At 40.7% G+C, this 22,161-nt stretch overlaps 1 protein-coding gene across 6 annotated transcripts in view; it reads left to right on the forward strand.

Moving 5' to 3' along the window:
• Positions 1 to 22,161, forward strand: part of TMEM182 (transmembrane protein 182) — a 66,078-nt gene that overhangs the window by 11,574 nt on the left and 32,343 nt on the right. For 3 of the 6 annotated variants that reach the window (XM_061431798.1, XM_061431800.1, XM_061431802.1), the window contains exons 2-3: positions 5,366 to 5,465; positions 7,124 to 7,222. In XM_061431798.1, coding sequence (XP_061287782.1) covers positions 5,366 to 5,465; positions 7,124 to 7,222 — 199 coding nt within the window. Of the gene's footprint in view, positions 1 to 4,794; positions 5,138 to 5,365; positions 5,466 to 7,123; positions 7,223 to 22,161 lie in introns of those variants that run through there. The other 3 variants (XM_061431799.1, XM_061431803.1, XM_061431801.1) reach the window with 3 other exon arrangements.

Below are 22,161 nucleotides of genomic sequence, written 5' to 3' on the forward strand. Positions count from 1 at the left end.
GAGTTTATTTGCATCCTCTTGCCAATCAGGGTTGGTTTGCTAAAAGCTTTTAGTTTTCAGAAATGTTGAATGTTGGAATGGCAGATAAAGATTGTGGATCTAAAACATAGTATTCCAAGACCAAAATGAATTTTCCCTCAGATCTCCACAGAACCACTTTGCTTTCTGAAAGCTTGATTTCTTTCTTTATTTACACATTTGTTCAGCACTTTTGGATGTTGAGCGTTGTCATTCCTGTATTTTTTAAGAATAAAGTAAACCAGAATTAATTTTTTTTGTAGAATGTTTAGATAGCTTCAGTAGATATGTTGAAACAATTAAGACTATTGCAATATCAAGATTGGAAATTATGACCTTAGAAAAAACGTTTTGCTCCTTATCACTCACAAACTAAACATGACTTGGGATTTCTGCTAACTTGTAGTGTGTTTACTGGTTTAAAAAAAAACACAGTTAAGTAAATAAAAAGACACTGAATAAAAACAGGCAAAGTCTTCCAGTGTTTATGGCCATCTATCCTTTGGTTGTCAAGTTTTATTTAATTTGTAAAAAACAAGGGAGGAATTTACCACACTACCTTGGAATGCTTATGATATTTGTATCCTCAAGATTTTAAAAGATGGATTAAAAAACCATTTTAGATTGAGAAATTAATTTAAAAATAGTTTTTGCCATAATTTCTCTCAGAGACAGGAGACTCTCAGTGGGATATTATTTCCAGGAAGTCAGGAGGACCCCATGCAGAGCTCCCCTTGCTTATCTCTGGCCTTCTGTATGCCACCAGGAAGGTCCTTAACTCCCACCCAAAAGACCTTTAGAAGCTGAGATTCCTGCCCCGGAAACGGATCATTTCGTATTCTACCAACTGAAGGCTTGTTGGTACTCAAGGCATCTAATATGCTTAGGATGGTGTCTGCCACAGAGCAGATGCTCATTAATGTCAGTTACTATTCACTTCCGTTTACATCTCTGACAGTCAAGGTCTCCCAAGGGATTGAACCTGAGACGCCCTGCTTGTGCCTTTGCAGGTTCACTGTGATCACCGTGTCAACGTGAAATAGGTTCAGTGTTCACCTAAGGCACTGCACACACAGTGGTGATGGTGCTGTCCCACTATAGGACTGCTGTGAGCTGAGGTCAGTGCTAAGGTCTGTCTGTCTCCCCGCATCTCCCGGTCTTTCACTAGAAAAGAGATGCAAAGGGAGAAGATCCAGTGTCTGAATTTGTGAAGACATCACGGGAACACAGCAGCTGTTTAACAGTTACGTGGGCGCTTAAACAACGTTTTAAGCTGCTGAGAGACCTCAAGGAAGAGATAACGGAATGATCGTTGGGAATATTTTAGGAATGATGGTAAATTAGGCGTTTCAAATGAAAGGCAAATGGTCTAATTTTCTAAAATGGAAACTTTTTGACCCCTGGATGGTAAATTATATTTTATTTCTAAAGAAGAATCGATGGTGGATTTTTTAAAAGATGGTTTGTGATTATCTGCAGAGGAAGCACAGACCCTGCTAAAATCCTTCTCTACAGGTTTCACAAAGAACAGGCAAGAGGAGCGCTATTTCTTCCTGATGGATCACCAGTTAAATAGCTCAGGCTGTGTACTTACATCACAGCCAAGAGTCATAATACAAGATTTTTATTTTACTTTAGTGCTCCATGTATGTCAAGCACCATGATAAACACTGAGGGTAACGATAACTGAGCTAAAGGAGTTTTATGAAATCAGAACTAGTATTTTTCTCAAATAGTTGCCCATGAATGAATGGTTGAAAACAATTAGATTGGTTAATTAGAAGCTGCTTTGATATACATGTACACACACAAACGTGTGTGTGTGTCTGTGTGTGTGTGTATATATATATATATATATATATATATATATATATATATATACATTTTTATAATGATGCTTATTCACTTTTGGATAAACCAAAAATGGTGAAAAAAAAATATTAGTTGATGAACCTCTTCCAGAAAGGTGATATGTCGTGTGTGACAGAGATCAAAATTGAGGTGAATTGTAGCAATAACAAAATCCTACACTCTTTTCTACTTATTTGAAAAATCTGTTGCTGCTGCTGCTGCTAAGTCGCTTCAGTCGTGTCTGACTCTGTGCGACCCCATGGACTGCAGCCCACCAGGCTCCTCCGTCCGTGGGATTTTTCAGGCAAGAGTATTGGAGTGGGGTGCCAATCTAGTTGTTTGTATATATTTGTGTGTTTGTGAATGCATATGCTAAAGATTTGGTATTAATGCATAGGTTTTTTATCATAAGCCATTACGATATAAAGTAAAATTTTCCTGTAAAGATTCCTCTTCCTTTCCAAATAACAACATTGTCACCTACAATAAAACTGCATGACCACAACTACTGTTATCTTGGGAGAGGGTTTGGGGTGACCAGAAGCTTATTACTACAGCCTCTATGTACCTCATTCCAATGAATCATTTTTTCCCTACTAGCTCATGAACTCCTCATGGTCAGGGCCTGTGTATCTAATAAAATGCCTGGACAGTCGCAAGCTCTCAGTAAGCACTTCTTGAAGATGCATTCTTCCCACCCATCCCCCAAGAAAAACCCCTTAATTTGATCTTATATTGCATTAACTATAGAACAGCATCTTTAATAGTTTCCTACTGCTGCCATAAAAACCTAGCAATACAAAGTTAGTGGCTTAAAACAATACAGATTTCCTTTTCTGCAGTTGCAGAGGTCAGAAATCCCCAAAGTCAAGGTGTTGGTAGGCAGCATTCCTTCCTGAAGGCTCTTGGGGAGAATCTGGCTTTTTTTTTTTTTGGTTTGTTTTTTGTTTTTACCTCTTCCATGCTCTACAAGCTGCCCACATTCCTTGGCTTGTAGCCTCTCTCTGTTTTTAAACTGGCAAGTCTCTGACTGTTTCTGGAGTCACATTTCTTTCTCTGACCACTGTCAGGAAGGATTCTCTATTTTTCTTTTAAGGGTTCATGTGTGTAGATTGGGCCAACCTGTATAATCTAGGTCATTGCTATGTAAAGTAACGTATTAATAGACTATGTGGTTATGTTTAGGATTAGAGTGTGGACATCTTTGGGAACCCATTATTCTGCCTATCTGGGCCTTCCAAGGTGGCTCAGTGGTAAAGAACCCACCTGCCAATGTAGGAGACACAGGAGATGCAGGTTTGATCCCTGGGCCAGGAAGATGACTAGAGGAGGAAATGGCTACCTGTTCCAATATTCCTGCCTGGAGAATTCCATGGACAAAGGAGCCTGGTGGGCTATAGTCCGTGGAATCGCAAAGAGTCAGACACAACTGAGTGACTGAACGAGCACACGAACACACACACACGCAGACACACACTCACACAATTTCGTTTCTAAGGATCCATCCCATGTCAAACAGAAGTGGTGAAGGAAGCTGATAGAGGTCAGATGCCTCTTCAGAAGATGCAGAGACCCATGTTACCACTGAATACAAAAGACAGTAATCATTAGAGACAGTGAAAGTTTTCAATATTGCACAAATACTTAAAAAATTCTCTCTGGCATATTTAGACATGGAGTGAAAACAAAGAAATGAGCTAGAGATGCTAGACATGAAGAATGTGTAGATAAATTGCTATTTGGTGACTTGTATGGGTGTCAGGTAAGACTCCCTATTTTAAGGAGGTTGAAAATTTTAAATGAAAGAAAAGAACATGTGGGCTGTATTTTCTCATTTTAATCTAGAAAGTAATATACGTTTGAGACTTTTTTCATGAGTCTACTTTGGGGATGATGATTTGGAATACCTTGTACAGCATCTGGGAACTGCAATTTATGTCATAGCATGTGCTGTGTAAAAGTATTTTGTTCTACTTTAAGGGTTTATGTTACCATATTCTTGATCTTTTAAATATACTTATGAATTTCTAGGTTATGAACCTGAACTGTACTTGGTGTTATGTTAGATCAGTTGACCCACTATTTTATATTCCAAGAATATCCAAAAAGAAACTAATTTCACTCTTCAGAGGACCTCACCAGGCTCCTCTGTCCATGGGATTCTCCAGGCAAGAATACTGGAGTGGGTTGCCATTTCCTTCTCCAGATCTTCCAGAGCCAGGGATGGAACCTAGGTCCTGTGCTGCTGTCAGTCTCCTGCACTGCAGGTGGATTCTTTACTGATTGAACTGCTGCTGCTGCTGCTGCTGCTAAGTCACTTTAGTTGTGTCCGACTCTGTGCGACCCCATAGACGGCAGCCCACCAGGCTCTCCTGTCCCTGGGATTCTCCAGGCAAGAACACTGGAGTGGGTTGCCATTTCCTTCTCCAATGCATGAAAGTGAAAAGTGAAAGTGAAGTCGCTCAGTCGTGTCCAACTGTTCTCGACCCCATGGACTGCAGCCTACCAGGCCCCTCCGTCCATGGGATTTTTCAGGCAAGAGTACTGGAGTGGGTTGCCATTGCCTTCTCCACTGATTGAACTACTCATGCCTTTTTTCCAGTTATATCCAAGAGAGGTCTTTGTGGTTCTTTACACCTGTGATTCATCTACCCTTGTAGAGGGTCTTCAGTGTCTTCAGGGTTGTCATGGTCATTCTGGATCAAGAGGAGCCTGTTCAGACACTTAAGACTTTGGGCCAGTGTGGCAGTGACCTCACACCATTCTGTCATCTTCCCACTTCTCTGGATTACCCCACAGCAATAAGGATGATTCTGGCCAGTTCCTGATACTACCCCCTCCACCGTCAGGGGAAGGTCAGCTATTTTTTGATCCCCTGGGGAGAGAGGCAACTCCTCAGTCAGTGTCCTAAAATAGCCTGCCATTCTCAGCTGCCGGACTGGAGGCCCTCCAGGGGAACTCAAAAGCAACACGAATCCACCACCCGTGTGAGTGGGACTCCACTGAAACACCAACTAAGAGCCGCTTCTCAAGAAGATCCTGCCTGCTCAGAAGTCTTTTTTTTTAAACTGAGGATCTGGGTGTCCGCTCTCATTTATTTTCTTATTTTATTTCAACAGAAACCAGTGAACTGAAAATGAGACTAAATATTGCCATCTTCTTTGGGGCTCTCTTTGGTGCTCTGGGGGTTTTACTCTTTCTGGTGGCTTTTGGATCAGATTACTGGCTTCTCGCGACTGAAGTGGCAAAGTGTTCGGGTGAACAAAATGTGCGTTTCATCTTCAAAATATTGTCCTACTTGGTGGTAATGAGGATAGCCTTATGTATCTTCTGAGAATCCAAAAATAGCAGTGGAATGTCTGTTTCTTCTCAGAAGAGATATGTAGAAAGCTAATGATCATCATTATTTGGGAAACAATACGTTGCTTAAAAAATTTCCCAGATGTAATTATTCAGATTGTGTTGATACCAGTTACTTTATTTGTGTTCTGTGCAGATAGAAAACGTCACTTTCCACCATGAAGGATTCTTCTGGAGATGTTGGTTTAATGGGATTGTGGAAGAGAATGATTCCAATATCTGGCAGTTCTGGTACAGTAAGTACAATTCAGCTTTGTTTTCCCCCCACCCCAACCCCTGGCTTGTCAATAAAAAAGAACAGTTTCTTATTTTGGTGCACATAACTTACAAAACAGGATTGGATTCTTAGCTGTGGAATCTCAATGGGGTATCTTTGAAAGGTTCCTGATTCCTTTTCAGTAAACAGAATTGGCTATAGAAATAACTATTTTATTTTCTAACATAAAATTGGAGTCAGTATTTGTGGCAGAATTGGACAATCCACTGTTTCCTTGCTCACATTTAAAATACATCATCCTTAACAAAACAAATATTATCTATAGTATGTTTTTGGAGTGTCTATTATTGCTATGTTGCAAATAAATGTTTTTATTTTGGGGGCTATAAATCCTTGAAATCACAAATTTTAAAATTCAGAATTAGAGATGTATTATTTTATAGTAACAACTTCAAAATTTTTTAAAAAATATCTTTTTTTATAACGAAACAATTATGAGCAGTGACAGATGAAAGCTTGCTCTATTAAGGCTTAAACCAAGTTTGTGGACAATATCAAGAAATGCTTTGCTTTTGATGTTTCCATTCTCTCACAGAAACTTTTAAGTTCTTTTTTGAAATAGAATAGCTCCTTAGAAATACAGTTGCATTCTTTCAACTGTATTTGCTATATTGTTGTTAATCTTTGAAAATCAATTCACTGAAAATAGCTAGCCTTTATCTTATTTCATCCAACAATGAAAGAACTGTTTATTACCTTCTGACTTACTGTGGGTTGAAATTATTAGTCTTATCAAAATTACTCCTGTGATAAATCAAAGTATGGCACTTAAACAAGTCAAGATTATGGAGTATATCATAAAAATTTGAGATCACAGAAGACAGGCCGATAGTAAATTGGCATATGTTAAAGGAACAAAGGTATGATGGATGAAATGGCATTTTGAGAGAAATATTTCATAGAGTTTCTGATTGTCATTTGGGGGAGGAGAATAAGCATGTGATCTGCCGATGAAAATGATCTAGGCTTTGGTAAAGTGAAGTAAGTCAGACTTTGCAAGAGGAAGAGTTTGCCAAGACTTAGAGAAGGAAAAAATATTTTACTCCTTAAAGGGTATATGATGAAATCATCAAGATTTCAAACAACATTAAAGTTCTTTCTTGTGGTTTCTTCAAATGCTAAAAATAAACTTTAATCATTAACTTGTATGGTCTATCATCTACATCTTTTCCCTGAAAGTAGAATATAGAAGAAATTTTGCATTAGTTAGAACCAATCATAGTTAGATCTAAATTTATTAGATTTTTAAACAACAACTTTGTGTGTGTGTGTGTGTGTGTGTGTGCCGGTCATTATGTTAGGAACTAGAGAATACTGTTGTGAAAATGAATGAAATCCGATGATTTCAACTGTAGGTGGTGTTAAGGGCATTCTCTCCACTGGATTAGGTCATGAGTTAGATGTTTTAGATGAATCCACTTTCCAGGTCTCCTGTGCTATTTATTCCATATGAGACTTCTAAGGAGGTTCCTCCCTATTCAATAATTCTCTGAGTTTGTTGATCTGTAGTTTTATTTTGCTTGTGTACCCCCCACAGCGTGTATTTCTCTTCTACTGGGAACAAGTCTTCAGGCAGCCTCTCAATAACAAATAGCTCTGTCTTGCCTTCCTTCCCAGCCAATCAGCCCCTGTGGAAGAACTGCACCCACGCTTACCTGTCACCATACCCCTTCCTGAGAGGCGAGCACAACTCCACCTCCTACGACTCTGCAGTCAGTAAGTACTCAGTCCTCAGGGCGCCTCCAGAAGGGTGGTCTTTCTGAAACACTCCCCCCACAGCAGCTTTGTGGGCAATCAAAAGATAATTTATAATTTCAATGTGTGTTTTTTTAATATCAGTCATGTATAAAATAATAAATAAGATGTCATTTTTATTTATTTATTTATCTTTGATGTGGACTTTTTTTGTTTGTTTTACAAGCTTTATTGAATTTGTTGCATTAGTGCTTCTGTTGTATGTTTGTTTGGCCATGGGGCGTGTGTGATCTTAGTTCCCCGACCAGGGATTGAACCTGCACCCCCTGCATTGAAAGGTGAAGTATTCTCCACTGGACTGCCAGGGAATTCCCAAGATGTCATTTTTAAAATACCATTTATAATCTTAATAAAATGCAACTGTGGTCCAAAATCAAAGCCCATTTGCTTGTTGCTTATCATGATAATTTTTTACAAGTGTGTTTGTTTTCTCATATGAAAATAATGGTATTCATCAGGAGGATGGGCTTCCTGGGTAGCTCAAATGGTAAAGAATCTGCCTGCAATGCAGGAGACCCAGGTTCAGTCCCTGGGTTGGGGAGAACCCCTGGAGAAGGGCATGGCAATCCACTTCAGTATTCTTGCCTGCAGGGTACAATCCATGGGGTCGCAAAGAGTCGGACACAGTTGAGACATATGCGTCAGGAAGAACTGCTCCATAAGAGTTTAACTGATATAAAACTAGTCCTACAATGGAAACCACTGTAATATACACCCTGATTTTAAAACATTTTTGCCATTGTCATACATAAGAATATGATTGCATGCTAAGTCATTTCAGTCATGTCCGACTTTGTGACCCTATAGACTGTGGCCCGCCAGGCTCCTCTGTCCATGGGGATTCTCCAGGCAAGAACATTGGAGTGGGTTGCCATGCCCTGCTCCAGGGGATCTTCCTGACCCAGGGATTGAACCCACGTCTCTTATGTCTCCTGCACTGGCAGGCTGGTTCTTGACCACTAGTGCTGCTGTTATGTTACTGTCTTTCTACCAAATGATGAAACTGTGTGATATTCCGCAGAAGAAGGAGAGTCCTATGCTGTTCACTGGGAATCATGATTGCCCAGCTTCTTTCATGTTTTCATACTACTTTTTCTATAGAAAGTATATAAACTTAGTTTCTATAGAAAGTACACAATATTTAGCACATAAATCTAATTTTTAAAAGTACATAAGCTCAGTATGTCAACTTTATTCTCAGCTGGTTTCATGATGTTTTTCATAAGAGAGTGCTTATCCTAAGCTTAAAACTAAGGGTTGGTACAGAATTTAGTGGTGTCATTAACAGGGCCCCCCAAAAATCTGTTTTTCAAAGAGAATACTTAACATTTAAAATTCTGGATAAATGTGTATTAGTCAGGATTCTCCAGAGAATCAATAGGAATTGTGTGTGTGTGTGTGTGTGTGTGTACAGAGAGAGAGACTGAGGTTAATTGATTGATTGATTGAGGGAGAGATTTTAAGGAATTGGCTCATGCTGTTGTTTGAAAGGCTGTTAAGTTTGAAATCTGTGGGGCAAGGCTGCAGCTGGAGATTCAAATAACAGCTGATGTTGAGGTCTTGACTCTGAGTGCTGGAGACTTGGGTAGAATTTCTATGGTGCAGTCCAGAGGAGGGTGCTTTCTTCTTCAGGAAACCCTTTTTTTGTTCTTTAAGTCCTTCTGCTGATTGCATGAGGCCCACCCCCTCATACCGTGGGATCATCTACCTTACTGATAGTCTGCTGATTGTAAACACTGACACTTCAAAATGCCTTTATAGCTGTTTTTAGGCTACTGTTTGATCAAGCAGCTGGGCACCATCGTCTAACTAAGCTGACACATAAAATTAACAATCACAGAACTCAATAAACTTTTACATCCGTCATCCATTTTTTCATCTTTATGTAAAATATGAATTTCCATACATTTTAATTTTGTTTTGAGTTTGTCAGAGGGTATAGCATCTGCTTATATCACACTATTAACATGATGTGTTATGGAGCAGGTGTGGATCGGGTAGGAAAAGGGTTCACCTTTTCACACCTGCTGCTGTGCTTGACCAGCAGACTTGCCTGTGCTTAGAGGGACTGTGGCTGCTGGTCTTGATAATGAGTGTGGTGCAGATGCTCTTTCCCGTAAAAATCTGCTTGGCTGCAACCCAAAATAGATAAGTACAGTTCCCCCATCTTTTCATAATTGTTTTAAAAAACAGTCATCTCAGTCACACTTGCCAAACCTTCTCTTATATCATTTACGATGTGGACCTTCTCACTGACGACAGAGGGCGTGGCATGGGAAAAAGGCAGATACACTGCTTTATGCTATAAAAAGTTACATTACAGAGAGTTACGGAAATGCTATCCCTTGCTTGTCATTCTTTCTAGGACATTAGCTATTTGCATAAATATTTGCATATTGCTGTTGCTGATACTCGTGTGTTGGGGTCCTGTGATAAGATAGGTGCGGTGGGCTCCATATACTTAAAAGTGAATCTGCATATTTGAAAAATTTGCACCTCGAAGAGGTAGTGCGTGTGTGCTAAGTCGCTTCAGTTGTGTCGGACTCTATGCGAGCCCATGGACGGTAGCCCGCCAGGCTCCTCTGTCCATGGGATTTCCCAGGCAAGAATACTGCAGTGGGTTGCCATTTCCTCCTCCAGGGGATCTTCCCAACCCAGGGATCGAACCCAGGTCTCTTAGTCTTCTGCATTGACAAGTGGATTCTTTACCATTAGCACCACCTGGGAAGCCCTAAGGAGATGGTGGAGAACTTGCAAAACAAGGTAACGCTATCCATGCATAATAATGATGGGGAAGGGTAGTGAGTGCATGTCAGCGAGATTGCACTGCAATTATGTTTAGAATTATGCTGCGTTACATATAATTACTATGTCACTTTTTGGATCAAGTGACAAAACTGTGTTTCATTTTTTTAAGTTGTCACACTCCTCTTTGGCATACATATTGCAACTCCTTACTTCACTTTAAGCAAAAACACTAAGGAAAAATGACTGAGGTGAGAAGAGGTATGTCCTACAACACAAATAGTATATGCAAGTTCCGTTTATCTTCCTACTGCTGGTACAGTGATACCTGACATTATATCTGGGTGATTATTTTATTGTTTCTTTTATCCAAGAGAAAGATACAGACTTCATCAAAAAGATTCAATCTGGTTGAAAGTGTGTGTTTCCTAGTTGATAAAGCCAGGAGATTTCACTAGACTCCAGAACTACTTGTCAACTTCATAGCTTCATAATCATCAGGCATTATACATTTGGTGGGATTTCCTGATGGTCAGATGGTAAAGAATCCACCTGCCAATGCAGGAGTCACAGGTTTGATACCTGGGTTGAGAAGATCCCCTGGAGAAGGAAATGGCACTCCTGTATTCTTCCCTGGGAAACCCCATGGACAGAGGAGCCTGGTGGGCTACAGTCCATGGGATTGCCAAGAGTGGGACATGACTTAGAAACTAAACAACAACAGTACATTTGTCAACTTATCCTGGGAAAATTCAAAGCATTGTTTGTGAAATCTGATGTATTGTGGCCAGGCAAATTATTGGCAAAATTGCCATTAGCTAGCTACAGTTAGCTAATACTGAAATCAGTGAAAATGATACATTGGTGGATAGTTTTCTGGAAAGACTCTTTTAGAATTACTGGACATTACTGATGAAATTATTTTATTTAACGATAAGGGGGCTGAGACTCAGAGAAACCGTGTGATTTCTATCTTCACACAGTTGATCACTGGCAGAACTAACCTAAGGTCCAAGCCTCTGGGTTTTGTTTATTGATGATCTTATCAACTACAGTGGATGAAAAGGCTGATTTTAGTTCTTACTATTAAATCTTTTAAAGTACAGTCTTTTAGTTGGATCTCAATAAAAGAACAAAGTAAACTTACGTTGGCTTTTTTTACCTTTCTGTTTGATCCTGACTTGTATGTACAGTCTGGTCTAATTCACTGTTTCCTTTATTTTTGTTTTAATCTCAAACGCATATTCTAAAATCCAGTTATGTTCAAATCTTGTTATTTGGATGGTTGCCCAAGCTTAGAGGGCTTGATCTAATTCTCAGGATTGTTTTCTGAAGTAGGACTGTGTACTTCGAAGTCCATTAAACAATTTCATTACCTCTCGATATCTGTCAGAATTCAGATTTTCTGGTTTGTTTCATGCTTAAATTTAGTCATAGTCCATTAATTTGCTAACATCGGGTGATGATGTACTGAACGTAGATTAATTTTCAAGGTAACCCAACCCTTGAGTGAGTCAGTCATTTCTCTATGGCGTCCCCTTGGCCTTTAACCACACCCACCAAGGTGCTCCTTGTACCTAACTACAACTGTTCATAAATATTCGGTTTCTTCATTGTTTATTGCAGTTCCCCGAAGGCACAGACTGTGACCTACTCATATTTGTATCACCAGCCCTTAGCATAGTGCCAGATACTTAGAAGATCCTTCAGCGTTTGTATGACATGACAATGCCAACTTGCAGTTTGTATTTTCAGCGATAAACTATTTTAACTTTATTACTTCCAAGGGGAAAAGGCTTCCTTATGAAGTAGAGTATATTGAACATAATTTCTGTTTTTTCCTGGTAAGTTGGAACAAACATGTGGCCGCAGGCCGGCCGCACGGCCTTCTTTGAGCTGCTCAGAAGTAGCACTTGTGATCTCACTGCAGGCCCAAGGGTGTCCACCCTTCTCCCCAGGTGCCCTCGCTCCTCCCACGCCCTCCTCCCCGTTTCCTTGATGAAGCAGGATCACCCACCGAGCCAGTTCAGACTTCAGTTCCTACGAAGACTTCTTTGCTGCCCTTGCCCCCTCTAACACGGAGGCTAGACCAGGCGCTCCTTTATAAAACCCATGCTTTCATTTGATAATTTTTAGCACAGATTTTAAATATTTACTGCAGAATTATTTTGTTCATATACCCCTTCCCGATTGAACTCTAGGCTCCACAACTGTAATGCGTTTTATGTCTGACTCACCGTTGTTTCCACTCTTGACTGAATATTTTTGTACAATTAGTATTTCTTGAGAGTCTGCACTAACTGGACTGGACTGTGGTGCTGACACTGAGGCCTTGAATAGCCACTGATGTGTGTAGGAGTTTTTAAACCTTTACTCAGTGGACCTCGTTTAGTCTTAAAATGGTTTTTTCATACTTCTGGTAATTTTTTTAGGTCTACAACATTGTTTTCATGTGTCAGCTCTCTTTCACCTATATTGCCAATATTTATTTACTATTCTTTTCTGGTCTGCTCATTCTTGTCTTATAAAAAAAGGTAGGGGGATGTGAATGATATAAGACTAGAAGCAGGAAGGCAACTAGGCAAGGTGTTAGTCAGCAGCTCATGAAGCTGGAAGTAGCCAAAAACAAATAGCAACTGGAGAATGAGGGTTACTTTTGTCCCACAGTAAGAAGTTCAGTAGCAGCTGCTGTCATGACACTGTCAGGGACCCTGGCCTTTCAAAGCCTTTTCTTCCACATCCTTGGCAGGTGGACAGCCCCTGTCATCCTCTCCCATCTTCAGGAGAACAGGCATGTCCCTGGAATTCTCCAGTAGATTTCTGCCAATGCTTCCCTTGTCACAACCATGTCACATGGCCTTGCTGGGCTGAGGCTTGGAGTTGCTTCCTTCCCAGGCTCTGTGGCAGGGGAGGAGAGGAAGAGGAGAGCGGGAGCGGGGAGAAGAGTTCCGAGGGTTGATGGACCAACCTACAGGATCCTCCTCAAGGACCAGCATCTTGGTCCTCCCTGGACGTTATCAGGGCAGGACAAGGGCCGGGGCAACAAAGGCCAGAGGGACTGATGGGCATAAAGAATATTAAAGAGATGACATGTAAATTAAAGAGTTAACATGTAAATTAAAGAGTTAACATGTAAATTTCGGAGCCAAACAGAGGAAATCTAGGGGCATCTAGGCTGATAAAGAAACTGCTCTCTGAATAAGATGTAATTCAGTTTATATAACATCAGTTCAGTTCAGTCCCTCAGTCATGTTTGACTCTGTGACGTCATGGACTGCAACACACCAGGCCTCCCTGTCCATCACCAACTCCCAGAGTTTACTCAAACTCATGCCCATTGAGTTGGTGATGCCATCCAACCATCTCATCCTCTGTCATCCCCTTCTCCTCCCACATTCAATCTTTCCCAGCATCAGGGTCTTTTCCAGTGAGTCAGTTCTTCCCATCAGGTGGCTAAAGTATTGGAGTTGCAGTTTCAGCATCTGTCCTTCAAAGAATATTCAGGGCTAATTGCCTTTAGGATGGACTGGTTGGATCTCCTTGCAGTTCAAGAGACTCTCAAGAGTCTTCTCCAACACCACAGTTCAAAAGCATCAATTCTTCTGTGCTCAGCTTTCTTTATAGTCCAACTCTCACATCCATACATGACTACTGGGAAAACCATAGCTTTGACTAGACAGACCTTTGTTGGCAAAGTGATGTCTCTGCTTTTGAATATGCTGTTTAGGTTGGTCATAACTTTTCTTCCAAGGAGCAAGTGTCTTTTAATTTCATGGCTGCAGTCACCATCCGCAGTGATTTTGGAGTCCAAGAAAATAAAATCTGTCACTGTTTCCACTGTTTCCTCATCTATTTGCATGAAGTGATGGGACCAGATGCCATGATGTTAGTTTTCTGAATGTTAAGTTTTAAGCCAACTTTTTCAACCTCCTCTTTCACTTTTACTAAGAGGCTCTTCAGTTCCTCTTCACTTTCTGCCATAAGGGTGGTGTCATCTGCATATCTGAGGTTATTGACATTTCTCCCAGCAGTCTTGATTCCAGCCTGTGCTTCATCCAGTCCAGCATTTCTCATGATGTACCCTGCATATAAGTTAAATAAGCAGAGTGACAATATACAGCCTTGATGTACTCCTTTCCCAATTTGGAACCAGTCTATTGTTCCATGTCTGGTTCTATCTGTTGCTTCTTGATCTGCATACAGATTTCTCAGGAGGCAGGTCAGGTGGTCTGGTATTCCTATTTCTTGAAGAATTTTCCATAGTTTGTTGTGATCCATACAGTCAAAGGCTTTGGCATAGTCAATAAAGCAGAAATAGATGTTTTTCTGGAACTCTCTTGCTTTTTCAGTGATTCAGCAGATGTTGGCAATTGATCTCTGGCTCCTGTGCCTTTTCTAAATCCTGTTTGAACATCTGGAAGTTCATGGTTCACGTACTGTTGAAGCCTAGCTTGGAGAATTTTGAGAATTACTTTGCTAGCGTGTGAGATGAGTGCAATTGTGTGGTAGTTTGAGCATTTTTTGGCATTGCCTTTCTTTGGGATTTTTGGGATGAAAACTGACCTTTTCCAGTTCTGTGGCCACTGCTGAATTTTCCAAATTTGCTGGCATATTGAGTGTAGCACTTTCACAGCATCATCTTTTAGGATTTGACATAGCTTAGCTGGAATTCCATCACATCCACTAGCTTTGTTCATAAAGATGCTTCCTAAGGCCCATTTGACTTTGCATTCCAGGATGTCTGGCTCTAGTTGAGTGATCACACTATCATGATTATCTGGGTTACAAAGATCTTTTTTTGTGCAGTTCTTCTGTGTGTTCTTGCCACCTCTTCTTAATATCTTCTGCTTCTGTTAGGTCCACACCATTTCTGTCCTTTATTGAGCCCATCTTTGCATGAAATGTTCCCTTGGTATCTCTAATTTTCTTGAACAGATCTCTAGTCTTTCCCATTCTATTGTTTTCCTCTATTTCTTTGCATTGATCATGAGGAAGGCTTTCTTATCTCTCCTTTCTCTTCTTTGGAACTCTGCATTCAAATGGGTATATCTTTCCTTTTCTCCTTCGCCTTTTGCTTTTCTTCCTTTCATAGCTATTTGTAAGGCCTCCTCAGACAACCATTTTGCCTTTTTGCCTTTTTTTTCCCCTTGGGGATGGTCTTGATCACTGCCTCCTGTACAGTGTCACAAACTTCTGTCCATAGTTCTTCAGGCACTCTGTCTATCAGATCTAATCCATTGAATCTGTTTCTCACTTCCACTGTATAATCATAAGGGATTTGATTTAGGTCATGACCTAAATCAAGTGGTCTAGTGGTTTTGCCCACTTTATTCAATTTCAGTCTGAATTTGGCAACAAGGAGTTCATTATCTGAGCCACAGTCAGCTCCCAGTCTTGATTTTGCTGATTGTATAGAACTTCTCCATCTTTGGCTGCAAAGAATATAATCAGTCTGATTTCGGTGTTGACCATCTGGTGATGTCCATGTATAGAGTCTTCTCTTGTGTTGTTGGAAGAGGGTGTTTGCTATGACCAGTGCGTTCTCTTGGCAAAACTCTGTTAGCCTTTGTCCTACTTCATTTTGTACTCCAAGTCCAAATTTGCTTGTTACTCCAGGTATTTCCTGACTTCCTACTTTTGCATTCCAGTCCCGTATAATGAAAAGGACATCTTTTTTGGGTGTCAGTTCTAGAAAGTCTTGTAGGTCTTCATAGAACCATTCAACTTCAGCTTCTTCAGCGTTACTGCTTGGGGAATAGACTTGGATTACTCTGATATTGAATGGTTTGCCTTGGAAACGAACAGAGATCATTCAGTCATTTTTGAGATTGCCTCCAAGTACTGCATTTAGGACTCTTTAGTTGACTATGATGGCTACTCCATTTCTTCTAAGGGATTCTTGCCCACAGTAGTAGATATAATTACTAAATAACATACAGTCAAGGTAAAACGGTCACTTTCCTCCAGACAATAAATATTATTTTAGTGTATTTCTTTCCATCCCTTTTTACATGCATATTGTACATTGTTTTGATCATTATAAACACAAACATATATCTCACTTTTTAATTTTTAAGTTAGCTAATATTTCTCCATGTTTGTGCCTAATAGTTTCTCAGATTTTAAATGTTAGTTGCCACCTCCACATTAAAAATAATTTTGTGTGTGTAACATTTGTCATAATTTGTGTTAGTTCTTTGGATTATATTTACATATATGTGAATCAAAAGATAGGAATAAAATTGCATTTTTATTATTTTACCAAGGTGCCAAATTGCTTGCCAACCAGTATTGTACCGTGAAATATTTCAACTAAGAAAATATGGTAGGAAGACAGAAATATGAGAATCAGGAGGAAAGGGCCTGTTTTGAAGTGAAGACTGGGGATTTAGTTTGGATTTAGACACATTAAGTTTGGGTTGATAGTGGAATACCAGTTTGAAATAATTCAGCAAGTAGCTTGATGTGCAGGACTGCCAACTGATTTAGAAGACTTTAATTAGCATGACAGATACCAAGAATTGCAGAGATGGTTTTTGATACAATATGGTCTTTAAGAGAGGTCATAGTAAAGAAGGTGGTAAAATATCAGTTATACTTAGGAGAAGGAAAGAAGCAAAGATGGTCCACGAAGGAGAAAGAGAGAGAAGCAGGGAGAGTCGAGGCAATGGCTGGCTGGTGTGCTGTCAGAGGGGTCTGCACAGGCACCAGTCTTGGGAAGGACGAGGCTGACCTCAGTGCAGGCGTGGAGTGGATGAGGATAAGAGGCAAGAGGGGTTGGCAATACCCCGATGGTGCAGAGGTTCTGCTGAGCCCTGGTAGCTCCCTCGCCACCAAGGGGAGGCCCATGAAGCCAGCTCCGTTGAAATCTAGATCCGCAGGTACTGCTGGCTTGGCCTGAGACCCCAGCCCTTATGCTCTGTGTCCCCCTTCTGTGCACGGGCCATCCCCTGGGGCTGAGCTCAGGGCCCATCTCTCTCTCCCTGGCAGTGCTTTTTCTCCGTCATTTTCCTGCACATTCTGACATTGGATCCTCCTGGGAGCCAAGCCCTACCCCAGGCTTCTCCTCCTCTTCTCCCGAGAGAGGTCAGAAGGCAGTGATCCTCCTCAAGGGGCAGGGCAGCAGCAGGACAGAACGTGAAACCTCACACCAGGTGTCCGGGGAGCCGGGCAGCGAGGAAGTGGAGACCTTTGCCTTTAGCCAACCCTGGGCCTTGGGAGAGCAACTCAAAGAGCACAGCCTTTTAGAAAGCTGCAGGTCCCCACAAAACAGCCCCACGCTTTACTCTGCAGGGCAAACTAAACCATAAAAATGCATGCCCTTGTACTGGACAGCTTGAAGCAGTGAACACTGAATTAAGATTTGAGTCTAGGGTTAATATAAATGCTTAAACAATTGAGGAGACAGATCAACATGTCCTAGGAAATTAATCTCATTGGAATGTCTCCGCCCACACCCCTGCATTCTACTTGCAATTCTAGTATGCTAGTATAGCGTATCTTATTTGCCATTTCTTTTGTTTGTATACGATGATTCTGGACATTGTCATAAATTTACAAGATAGTTTTAAATACTTCTGCTCTGTGTTAGTTGTATAGGGAAAAATAAAGCATGCTCTGCAAAGTTTAATAGAAAATACAATTCAATCTTTCTTTTTTTCTTTTCTGGTCACAAATGTCAAGTACCTAGTTATTTGGAAATACCTTCTGTGCTCAGTTGCTCAGTTGTGTCTGACTCTCTGCGACCCCATGGACTGTAGCCTGCCAGGCTCCTCTGTCCATGGGATTCTCCAGGCAAGCATACTGGAGTGGGTTGCCATGCCCTCCTCCAGGGGATCTTCCCACCCCAGGGATCAAACCCAGGGATAGAATCCACATCTCCCGCATTGGCAGGTGTGTTCTTCACCACTGCGCCATGTGGGAAGCCCCTATAAACAAGACTGTTTGGTCATTTACATCAGTGTACCTTGGCTTCCCTTCCCAGAGGACAGTCTGCATGCAACCTGGACAGAGGGTGTTGGTAATATCTGTGACGCTGTCAGCTACACACGCAAGTAGAAACCCCCTCTAATGAAAGGACACCTCCTGGCACCGTCGACCAGGGTTTCTCAGCCTTGGCATGTGGACACTGGGGCCAGATGACTGTGCTCGAAGGACGGTCCTGTGTGTTGTAGGACATTTAGCAGCATCTCTGGTCTGTACCCACTAGATGTCAGAGGTACCTCTTGGTGTGACCATCAAAAACATCTCCAACCATTGCCAAATGTCCTGGGGTATCTAGATGGGCACAGAACTCCCTCAGTGAGAACTTCTGGGACACTCTAGACATTCATCCCCAAGACTTCTGACCCAGGGCCCAAGCTCCTCTTCAGAATTATACCTGTATTATCCAAACTCTGTGTCCAATTCCAAGTCTGGACCCCAAATAATGCTTAGTTTCCTCTGTCTTCTTTTACATTGGATATTTAAACCAGAAAGGAGCAAGAAGACCATCTTGGCCTCGATTTTATCTTTAACTAGCATCGCTTCTGCCTCAGGCTTCAGGCTTCAGGCTTTTTTGAGAAAACAGTATAAAGTAGATTTGATGAAAAAAAAAAAATTGTTGAGTGTTTGCTGTATGTTGGGCACTGTTCTGGGTGCTCTAGAGCCAGCCCTAAATTCTTGCCCTCATGGGGCTTTCACTGCAGTGGGAGGCAAAAAATAAACCAGTCACATACTTGGAGAGAAATAAAAGGAGAAAGAGTGTGTGTGGAGGGGACCTCAGCATTAACTGCGGTGAGAGGGAGTCTGCACAGAAAAGGTGATGTCTGTTTTGAGTTGACAGCTCTGAGTTGAATGGGGCTGCCACCAGCTAAACTGTCACAGTTTCCTGACCCCTCTTTTGGGAACTAGGTAAATGCTGTTCAGAGTGCTCAGCACAGGGACTGGCTCTTGGTACAGGTTCTGTGGGCGTTACAAGCTGGGCTTTCCGTCAGCATGTCTGCGTTCACTGTCTGGAGATGTGACTTCCTATCTCTGGTCTCCCCCAGATTCACCTCACTTGTCTGTGAAAGGAAGATAAGCTTAATATCAACCTCATACAGTGGTTAAAATAGAAAGAGAGAATAGTACAAATGCTTAGCATAGTGGTTGCCATGTCTTTGGTATTCAGTAAATGTCAGTCATTCTTGATATGCTATACTAACTTACAACACCCTAAAGAAGTCATCCCCAAGGCATGTCACTTCATCCTAGCTTCTCCTTAGTGGAATGCTCTCTGCTCTCTGAGTGCATGCGTGTGTGTGTATGACCACATCAAGCATTTGGTACAGTTTCTGGTCACGAATAAGGACTTCATAAATAAAGCTCATTATTAATGTCATGATCCCCATCATCCTAGTACATGAGAGTTAATATTACCACATGTACTGGCCAAGATTGGCTACTATTTATGTGACAATGTTGATGAAAATGGACTCAACAAACACTGTGTGTATTCAGTGTTCTAAGTTCTGGGAAACAACAGTGAACAAAAGAGTTGGAAATCCCTGCTCATGGGGTTGCCATTCTAGTGAGGGGAGGCAGAAAAAGTGACATAAAGGGAACCAATTTTATAGTACATTGGAAGAGGACAGGTGTCCAGAGAAACATAAGATAGGGAAAGGACCTGGAGACTAGGGGTCTGGGGGTGCGGAGGTGGAGGAGATATGAGCTCTGTTATGTGAGGTGTCTATCAAGGTCTTTGGACCATTTTTTTTAAGGTGTTTGTTTTCTTATTGTTGAGTTTTAACAGTCCATTATGTACTTTAGATCAGTGTTTTTATCTGTTGTCTTGTGCAAATATTTTATTCCAAGCTGTAGCTTGTCTTTTCATTCTTTTGGCATTGTCTTTTACAGAGCAGATGCTTTTAATTTTAATGCAATCCAATTTATCAATTATTTCTTTCATAGATTGTTTCTTTGGTGTTGTATCTAAAAAGTCACCACTATACCCAAGGACATCTAAAAAGTCATCACCATACCCAAGGTTTTCCCTGTAATAGCTTTTAAAGATTTTATAGTTTTACACTTTACTTTTAGGTCTGAGTCTGTGATCCATTTTTAGTTAATTTTTGTGAAGAGTGTAAAGTCTGATTCTAGATTCCTTGTTTCCTGCACGTAGATGTCCACTTGTTTGAGCAGCATTTCTCTGCTCCATTTTATTATCTTTGCTCCTTTGTCAGATGTCAGTTGATTATACTTCTGGGGGTCTACTCCTAGGCTCTCTCTTCTGTGTCATTGATCTGTGTATGTCTACTCCTTTGCCAGTACCACACTATGTTAATTACTCTAGCTTCATGGTAAATCTTGAAGCCGGGTAGTGTCAGTCCTCCCACGGTGATTTTCTTCTTCAGTGTTTTATTATTCTAGGTCTTTTGCTTCTCCATATAAATTTTAGAATCAATTGTCTGTATGTACAAAATAACCTGCTGGAATTTTCATTGGAGTTGTACTGAATGTCTGCTGCTGCTGGTAAGTCGCTTCAGTCATGTCCGACTCTCTGCGACCCCATAGGTGGCAGCCCACCAGGCTCCCCCGTCCCTGGGATTCTCCAGGCAAGAACACTGGAGTGGGTTGCCATTTCCTTCTCCAATGCATGAAATGAAAAGTGAAAGTGAAATCCCTCAATTAGCGACGTCATGGACTGCAGCCTACCAGGCCCCTCCGTCCATGGGATTTTCCAGGCAAGAGTACTGGAGTGGGGTGCCTGAATGTCTAGATCAAGTTAAAAAGAACTGACAGCCTGATAATGTTATCTTACTCCTCTAGACATGGAACATCTCTCCATTTATTTAATTCTTTTCTTTTGTTCATCAGATTTATAGTTTTGTTCGTATAAATCTGATATATATTTTGTTAGATTTAAACCTAAATATTTATTTTGGAGGGCTCTAATTTAAATTATAAGTTTTTAATTTCAAGTTCCACTTGTGTATTGCTGGAATGAAAAAAATTTTTTTTGTATATTTACCTTGTATCCTGCAACCTTGTTATAATCACTCCAGCAATTTTTTTTTTTATGGATTCTTTCAGATTTTCTTCATAGACAATCATATCATCTACAAAGACAGCTTTATTTCTTCCTTCTCCATATGTTTACCTTTTGTTTCCTTTTCTTATCTAATAGCATAATTAGGATTTCCAGGGCAGTTGAAATGAGTGGTGAGAGGAGACATCCTTGTCTTATTTCCAAAGTTAGTGGAAAACTTTCCAGTTTCTCACCATTAAGAATGATATTAGCTGTCTGGGTGTGCTTATAGGGTTTCCTAAATATACATTATCAACTTGAGGAATTTCCCCCTCATTCCTAGCTTACTGAGAGTTTTTATCATGAACTGGTGTTGGATTTTGTCAAATATTTTTTCTACATCTACTGATACAATCATGTGATTCTTCTTTTTTAGCCTTGTTGATGAGGTGATGTGATGGGTTATATTAACTAATTTCTGTATGTTGAAGGTGCCTTGAATACCTGGGATAAAGTCTACCTGATCATCATGTATAATTACGCGTTGTTGGATTCAGTTAGCTAATATTTTGTTGATGATTTCTGCATCTATGTTCATGAGAGATTCTGAGTGTAGTTTTCTTTCCCTATAAATGTCTGGTTTTGATATTAGGATAACACTGGCCTCATAGACTGAGTTAGAAAGTATGACATCTGCTTCTTTCCCTCTGGGATATTGTAGAGAGAGAACTGGTATAATTTCTTCTTTAAATATTTGGTAGAATTTAACAGTAAACCCATATGGATTGAATCCATGGATGTGGACCTGATGGATTAGGAGGGACAACTGCATATTTATTGAAAAATTCCACATATCAGTGGACCCATGCAGTTCCAACCCATGTTGTTCCAGGGTTTCAACTGTGTATCCAGTTGATTGATGACCTTGTTGAGCCTGGCTGTGTCCTTTCTGATTTTCTGCCAGATGGATCTGTCCATTCTGATAGAGAGGTGTTTAAGTCTCCCAATTTAACAGTGTATCTTTCTTATCCTCTTCTCTTTTAAGTTCTATCAGTTTTTGCCCCGCATAGTCTAATACTCTGTTGCTATGTACATACACATTAAGGCAAAGTCCACACTTACAGTGTATGGGGCTTCCTTGGTGGCTCAGATGGTAAAGAATCTGCCT

This window comes from Bos javanicus, chromosome 11, assembly GCF_032452875.1.
Source record: "Bos javanicus breed banteng chromosome 11, ARS-OSU_banteng_1.0, whole genome shotgun sequence".
NCBI lineage: Eukaryota > Metazoa > Chordata > Mammalia > Artiodactyla > Bovidae > Bos > Bos javanicus.